At 49.3% G+C, this 7373-nt stretch overlaps 2 protein-coding genes across 2 annotated transcripts; both read left to right on the forward strand.

Moving 5' to 3' along the window:
- Positions 1 to 203: 203 nt before the first annotated feature.
- On the forward strand, positions 204 to 1278 carry LOC543041 (cyclin-dependent kinases regulatory subunit 1). Its single transcript, XM_044515473.1, has 4 exons — positions 204 to 361; positions 487 to 569; positions 679 to 739; positions 840 to 1278. Exons 2-4 carry the CDS (start codon positions 517 to 519, stop codon positions 996 to 998), a joined length of 273 nt encoding a protein of 90 aa, XP_044371408.1. The 5' UTR covers positions 204 to 361; positions 487 to 516; the 3' UTR covers positions 999 to 1278.
- A 2053-nt stretch (positions 1279 to 3331) lies between these two features.
- On the forward strand, positions 3332 to 7075 carry LOC101290687 (pheophorbide a oxygenase, chloroplastic). The gene is made up of 7 exons (XM_044515474.1): positions 3332 to 3961; positions 4056 to 4291; positions 4377 to 4503; positions 5052 to 5188; positions 5347 to 5506; positions 6236 to 6514; positions 6649 to 7075. Exons 1-7 carry the CDS (start codon positions 3584 to 3586, stop codon positions 6901 to 6903), a joined length of 1572 nt encoding a protein of 523 aa, XP_044371409.1. The 5' UTR covers positions 3332 to 3583; the 3' UTR covers positions 6904 to 7075.
- Positions 7076 to 7373: the final 298 nt, after the last annotated feature.

The following is a 7373-nucleotide window of genomic DNA, read 5'->3' on the forward strand; positions in this document are numbered from 1 at the left end:
ACGTACTACAAACCTATCTGGGACGAGAGAGAGAGATGGAGACCCAACGGTTAGATTTCCGCGCGATTTCGAAATTCGAACCCACGCGAAACCCAGCCCACGCCGCCGACGAATCCGGTGCGCGACGGGGTGGGGTGGACGGATCGGCAGCAACGACTACCTGCCCTACCCCGCGCCCCGCCATCCGGGCCGTCCATCCCCGCACCGACGGCCCCGCCCGCCCCGCTCCGTTTTAAATAGACACACGCACACACTCCCCCACCCCCACCCCACCCCACCTCGCCCCCTTCCCCTCCCCCTTCGCCGCCGCCCGTCTCCGACGCTCCATCAGCGCCGACAGCCGCCCCCTCTCCGCTCCGAGGTCGGTCGCTCGCCCCCCTTCCCCGCGAATCCCCCGATCCCTCCGCTGGATCAGCCGTCTGTTGATTGATCTGGTGGTCCGTTCGGATTTTTCTGAAATGGTTTGGGGATTTGTTCTTGTTGCAGAGCCTCGATCGAGAAGCGGCGCCGGCGGACATGGGCCAGATCCAGTACTCCGAGAAGTACTTCGACGACACCTTCGAGTACAGGTTCGTACCCAAACCCTAGCCCCTCCCGATCTCATCCCCCGATCTTATCCCCTCAGTGCGCTGCGGATGGCGAAACCCTAACTAACACGGCCGATGTCGCCGCGCGCAGGCACGTGGTCCTCCCGCCGGAAGTCGCCAAGCTGCTCCCCAAGAACCGCCTCCTCGCCGAGGTAACCCTCCAGATTTCCGTCCGCATTCCCGTAAGATCGCGTTTTCTCGCCGGATCGGCTCTCTGATGTTGCGAAATTGGGGTTTTTTTTTCCCTTGCAGAACGAGTGGCGCGCGCTGGGCGTGCAGCAGAGCCGCGGGTGGGTGCACTACGCCGTCCACCGGCCGGAGCCGCACATCATGCTGTTCCGCCGCCCACTCAACTACCAGCAGCAGCAGGACGCGGCGGCCGCCGCCGCGGCGCAGATGATGCCCAAGTGATCGGCCCCGGCGAGGGCAGTGGCGACCGGGGTTGGAACTCCTGAAAACCCCAGGCCCTTTTCATCTCTAAAAGGGCGGTCGCACTGGTTTGTCTGATCAGGATCTAGTTGTGTTGGTGGTGTCCACCATGTGTTCGTGGAAATGCCTGGGAGGAACTTGCAGTGTGTTAGTCTGTGTTATTATCCTGGATAATCTTGAATGCTACCTGTTATGTTATGCTGGTACTGTCTGTAGATCTACCTGTGATGATCTGTTGGTGTTAATGCTTGCTTTACTGTTATCTGGTTCCTTATGATTAGGGGTATAGTGTTCATGTGATGGTGAATCTTATGTTAGCAAGAGGACATGGAGCATTTGTTATGGATGAGCTATGCACTGTCCAGACTAAAATGCACCTCCTTGCGTTTGGTACATCATCAACCGTATCATGTTAGTCTGAAGTCACATTTTTCGGTGCGCTGTTGAATGTCCATTACAGTCGAATGATGTCCACATTTGTTAACATCATCAACACTGGTTGTGACACTGGTAATTCGCAGTGGGAGGAAATGCCTGGGAGGAACTTGCCTTGTCTTCGTCTTTGTTATCATTGGCACTCTTGAATGCTAAGTTGCTATGCGATGCTGTTATAATGACTGGTAGAACTTCCTGTAATTATCTGCTAGTGATGTTGGTAGAACTTCCTGCAATGTCTTGTTCCTCACCTTTAGGATTATATAGTGATGGTGAATCTTATGCTAGCAAGAGCAAATGGAACTCTGGACTGTCAAAGATTATCACAGGCAAAAATGCACTTCTTTTTGCATATTATATATCCTTGGCCAGTTAGCATGAAGGAGTCACTGTTTTTTGTGTGCTGTTGAATGTCCAGTACCATTGTAAAATTTCCAAAGCTATATTGCTGTCACAGGAAGTAAAAACAACTGGAGTTCTGCAGAGTTTTAAGGACAGGTTGTGCAAGTGTTCACCATGCTGCTTTGTGTAGCATCCTTTTTGTTTTGAATAATATAATATATGCTAGAATGGAGTTGCTGCAGAAGATTGGTTATATGTCGCGTGTTTCTTAGCGTGTGCTTAGGTAAAATTTTCTGCTTTCTATGGGTGCAATAGGATCATTTTTCTGGCGATATAAACTTTTTTTAGGATAAATGTTGCCGCTTTATTAATTAAACGTAAACAGAAATCTTGTCTGAAATAATGTCCAGAATGCAATCTGGAGGAACAGAGAGCCAGACTTTACAAAGTTCTTCCCCCATTCCAACCTTGAGCATTTCCTTAATCTCCTCCACATGCGGCCCTACAGCTGAGAGATTCTTCTCCGAGTTGTTAGTCATAGCCACCACACTTGAGTTATCACTCTCCAGATGTAGCCTTTGCACATTTACCTCTGCTGCAATGCAAGCTGGATGGCTCTCTTGCAAGCATGTAATTCCACCCCTGCCGACCTGCTGTAGTGGTGACACGCTGCTGCCTTGAAAGCACCCATATGAACTTGGAGTGTGTTGGCCTGTGTTATCATGGGTACTCTTGAATGCTAAGTTGTTATGTGATGCTGGTACAGTTTGTAGAACTTCCTGTGATGATCAATAATTTGTTCCTCGTGGTTAGGAGTATAGAATGATAGTGAACCTTTGCCGGTTAGCATGAAGGGTCCGCAGTATTTTGTGAGCTATTGAATGCCCAATACTGCTGTAAAATTTAAGCTAAATTGCCATCACAGACAGTGAAAACACTGTTTGGTTGTTGTTCTGTGGGGGTCTAAGGACAGGTTGCGTAAGTGCCGGCCATCCTTTTTTTGTGTGCAGAGGTTAAGTTGATATAAGTAACTTATATTAGCACAATATGGTATACGCTGGTCCGTTGGTGGTGTGGTGGCTGATGCGTGCTGCACTCAGTGCACTGTACATCAGTAATTTGTCTGCAAATAGATTGAGGGTCCGGTCATTAGAACATTGTCATCGTTGCTCCATTGTACTGAAGCGGCGGTTGTTATTCACAAAAACAGAAAAAGGAAGAAAAAAAACTGCGGATCTTGTGCTGTGCTGAACCCTGAACGAACAGCTCGACCGGATGGCACGCCATGGTACGAACTGTATTCACCAGCATGGGCGGATCTGGTCTGGTTGCTTTTTCAGGGCCTGAATGAATTGTATTGACCAGTATTCTGAACTGAACCCTCATGTTTGTGTCCCAGGTAAAAACTCTGAATGAGTCTGAAACCAGTGGGCGGAGAGGTCTCGTCTCGCGTCCTTCTCACGAGTCGGGTTGGGTCGGTCGACGTTGCGTGTGGCTGGCTGGCCCAAGCTCCACCACAGAAACGCCGGGAAAACGCCATGCACTTCTAGTCTACCCGGCCCCTGCTTCTGCCGTCACGCAACCTCCCTCGCGAAATCCGGGCGGAATTCTTCTTCGCCTCGGCCGGTTTTACCGCCAGAATCATGGCACCGGCGGCGGTGTTCTAGAAGCACCGAGAGACGAGTGGCGGTACAAAGCCGGAGCGAGAGAAATCTCCCGGTGCCGCAACCCAGAACCAACCTTGGACCCTTCCTCCACACGATCCCGAGGAAGGAAGGAAGGCAGACGAAATGCCGGTGCTGGCGATGCCGTCCGCCTCCCTCCCCCTCCTCTCCCCGCGGCACCGGCCGCTGCTGCGCCCGTCGACCCTCCCGGCCTCCCGTCTCGGCAGCGGCATCCTCCGCGTGGCCGCGCCGACGTCGGTCCCCGGCGAGGCGGAGCGGGCGGAGGAGCCGAGCACGAGCACGAGCACCTCGCCTGAATCGTCCGGGGAGAAGTTCGTGTGGCGGGACCACTGGTACCCGGTCTCGCTCGTGGAGGACCTGGACCCGCGCGTGCCCACCCCGTTCCAGCTCCTCAACCGCGACCTCGTCATCTGGAACGACCCCAACTCCGGCGACTGGGTCGCGCTCGACGACCGCTGCCCGCACCGCCTCGCCCCGCTCTCGGTACCTCTCGTCTCCTCTCCCTCGCCTCTGTTTGTTTGAAGAGACAGATCCTGTAGTACTGACGAGTGGGTGCTGCGTGCGCGCGCGCGCGCAGGAGGGGCGGATCGACGAGACGGGCGGCCTGCAGTGCTCCTACCACGGCTGGTCCTTCGACGGCTCCGGCGCCTGCACCAGGATCCCGCAGGCCGCGCCCGAGGGGCCCGAGGCCCGGGCGGTGCGCTCGCCCAGGGCCTGCGCCACCAAGTTCCCCACGCTCCTCTCCCAGGGGCTGCTCTTCGTCTGGCCTGACGAGAATGGCTGGGACAAGGCCAAGGCCACCAAGCCTCCAATGTATGTGGGTCATATGCTGCGGCTCTTCTTCACTGCAAAATTCAGTCGACAGGAAACATCACCATTTTGTTTCTCTCGGTTTCAGGCTGCCGAAGGAGTTCGATGACCCGGCCTTCTCCACCGTGACGATCCAGAGGGACCTCTTCTATGGGTATGACACGTTGATGGAGAACGTCTCTGATCCCTCACATATAGAATTTGCTCACCACAAGGTAAACGAGATTTCGGAATGCTTTGCTTGCTAGCTATACTAGTGTTGTGAGCCGGGGTTTATTTTGGTTACTCGCGATGCAAGTATAAGAAACCTCAAGTTTAGCACTTCACTTTGGTTCTAATATATTCATTAATATCTCTTAGCGATGGCTTTGGCTTGTGGTGGGCAAATGTACTCTGAATTTTATAATTGCAAACTAGTATTGTGAGGTTTTGAGTTACTTGTTGCACCTAAAATTATGAATGTTTCACTGCGGAATAGTATGTTCTCTTCACATATACTACTTGCTTATGCTAAAACTGGACTGTACTTGGCTGATTGACACAACCATATTAGCCATCTATCTTGGACCTTTTGCATACTGACAAAGTTCAACTCAGCGAGCTGTCTTGGCATCATTATCCGGTGATGTTAACACAATAACCTTTAACTTGGGATCTCATGCTAAATTCAACATAGGAAAACTGAATTCAATTTATCTCGGTTATCTACTTTAGACTGAGTGAGCAGCATTACCCATGCTTCAGAGTTTAACTCCACTCACAGGTCACTGGACGAAGAGATAGAGCCAAGCCTTTGCCATTCAAAATGGAATCAAGTGGCGCATGGGGATATTCAGGGGCAAATACCGGTAATCCTCGTATCACTGCAACTTTCGAGGCCCCTTGCTATGCACTGAACAAGTACGTTTCAGAAAAATACCCAGACTATATCCTTCTTTTCTTTTTTGTACTTCACTTCTGGTTCTGGTGGGCTGTGGTAGCTCATGTAATCAGTTCCAAATGCAACAATTCACTCAAATTATGACTCTGACCTTCTGCTAATTATCTGGTCTGTGCAGAATAGAGATTGACACAAAATTACCGATTGTGGGAGATCAGAAATGGGTGATATGGATTTGCTCCTTCAACATTCCAATGGCCCCAGGGAAAACTCGTTCTATTGTCTGTAGTGCTCGAAACTTTTTCCAGTTTACAATGCCAGGAAAGGCATGGTGGCAGGTATATGCTTATGTTGTGTTTGCTTTTACTTTACCTCCTGTTTTCTTAACTGTGTTTCAACATCATCATATTTGGTTATACATGGTGTCTCCGTATTCCTGAGGGGAAACAACAGGCTTGGTTTGTACTGTATATAAAGAATGGGAACAGTATTTATGTTGTCATCAACTCATCATACTAGTAAATTGTACTCCCTCCGTCCGGAAATACTTGTCATCAAAATGAATAAAAGGGGATGTATCTAGATGTATTTTAGTTCTAGATGCATCCTTTTTTGTCCATTTTGATGACAAGTATTTTCGGACGGAGGGAGTACGTGCTTTGCACGCCATTTAAATATATATAAAAAGCATGGGAAAATACATTTGAATATGTATTATCTTTCCTAGAATCCTATCGGACAAGATCCAACTTGGTTCTTACCTTTATAGAATCCAGATTGTTCTAGACTCTTTTTATTAGAGTATCAGACAAGCATGTGAATAGATGCTTCTAGAACACATGAGATGGTTGAGTTGGGGGTTCAATTAGAAGGCCACGTGGCAGAATCCTATGAGTTGAAAACTATATCCAACGGATGATAATGCTCGGATTTGCCTTCTCTTGACCGTTGGATGGGCATATCCAACGACCAATATTTGAAGCTATTGGCACACTATATAGTGGTATAGATATAGATTTGGAGTATAAAGTGTAATCCTGAACATTGCTTTGCTATTTGTGATGCAGCTTGTCCCTCGATGGTATGAACATTGGACCTCAAATTTGGTCTATGACGGCGATATGATCGTGCTTCAAGGCCAAGAGAAGGTTTTCCTGTCTGCATCCAAGGAGTCGTCTGCAGATGTTAATCAGCAGTACACAAAGCTCACTTTCACACCCACACAGGCCGACCGATTTGTCTTAGCATTCCGGGCATGGCTACGGAAATTCGGCAATAGCCAGCCTGACTGGTATGGAAGCCCTAGCCAAGATGCATTACCTTCTACAGTCCTTTCAAAGCGAGAGGTAAGAGTTCTCCGAGCTGTCAATCGAAGTAAACATCAGAACCTACACACCTGATGTTTACACATCTTTAGTTCTCTCATTCTTATGTGTGGCATTATTACTGATGACAAAATTGCAAACTACTACCTGTGCAGATGCTAGACAGATACGAGCAGCACACGCTGAAATGTTCCTCCTGCAGAGGAGCGCACAAGGCCTTCCAGACTCTGCAGAAGGTGTTCATGGGGGCGACGGTGGTGTTTGGCGCGACATCCGGGATCCCTGCGGATGTTCAGCTCAGGATATTGCTCGGTGCCGGTGCTCTGATCAGCGCCGCTCTGGCCTATGTCTTCTACGACCGCCAGAAGCATTTCGTGTTTGTGGACTACGTGCACGCTGACATTGATTGATTATAGGGAGATAAACATTAGTTATTTTTGTGAGGATCTGGTGTGGTGTGGAGACATCACACGATCAGTCATGTGCATAACCTAGCCAAGGAGTACATATAGCTTTCAGTGAGCACTTACCAGGCTACTTTGTAAGAAAGAAAAGTCGGGATGAAAATCGATAGATAGACCATATCTTTTGTCTATTAGTATCAGCAGATACGGGAAGTGAGGCGCCTTGGATCACGGCCAGAGTCTCCCCTCGTATGCATCTATATGTTCTATGCTTACATTCGAATTTTCACTGGTAAAAATGTTTGTATGTGCTACAAGATGGCCAAAAAGGTTTTCCCGCTTTATATATAAAGCAACCATCACTGAACAAGCCGATACACACACACCACACCACACACACAAGGCTAAATACAAGGACGCTGAAAACAACAACACCATCCCAACAAATTCATAGCAAGCATCAGAGGAAACACTAA

Source organism: Triticum aestivum, chromosome 4B (assembly GCF_018294505.1).
Source record: "Triticum aestivum cultivar Chinese Spring chromosome 4B, IWGSC CS RefSeq v2.1, whole genome shotgun sequence".
Lineage (NCBI taxonomy): Eukaryota > Viridiplantae > Streptophyta > Magnoliopsida > Poales > Poaceae > Triticum > Triticum aestivum.

Coding starts and splice junctions, on each gene's coding strand:
- LOC543041 (XM_044515473.1), top strand. CDS start 517: ATGGGCCAGATCCAGTACTCCGAGAAGTACTTCGACGACACCTTCGAG. Junction 570..678: donor GACGACACCTTCGAGTACAG/GTTCGTACCCAA, acceptor CGCCGCGCGCAG/GCACGTGGTCCTCCCGCCGG. Junction 740..839: donor AGAACCGCCTCCTCGCCGAG/GTAACCCTCCAG, acceptor TTTCCCTTGCAG/AACGAGTGGCGCGCGCTGGG.
- LOC101290687 (XM_044515474.1), top strand. CDS start 3,584: ATGCCGGTGCTGGCGATGCCGTCCGCCTCCCTCCCCCTCCTCTCCCCG. Junction 4,292..4,376: donor AAGGCCACCAAGCCTCCAAT/GTATGTGGGTCA, acceptor TCTCGGTTTCAG/GCTGCCGAAGGAGTTCGATG. Junction 4,504..5,051: donor TAGAATTTGCTCACCACAAG/GTAAACGAGATT, acceptor CTCCACTCACAG/GTCACTGGACGAAGAGATAG.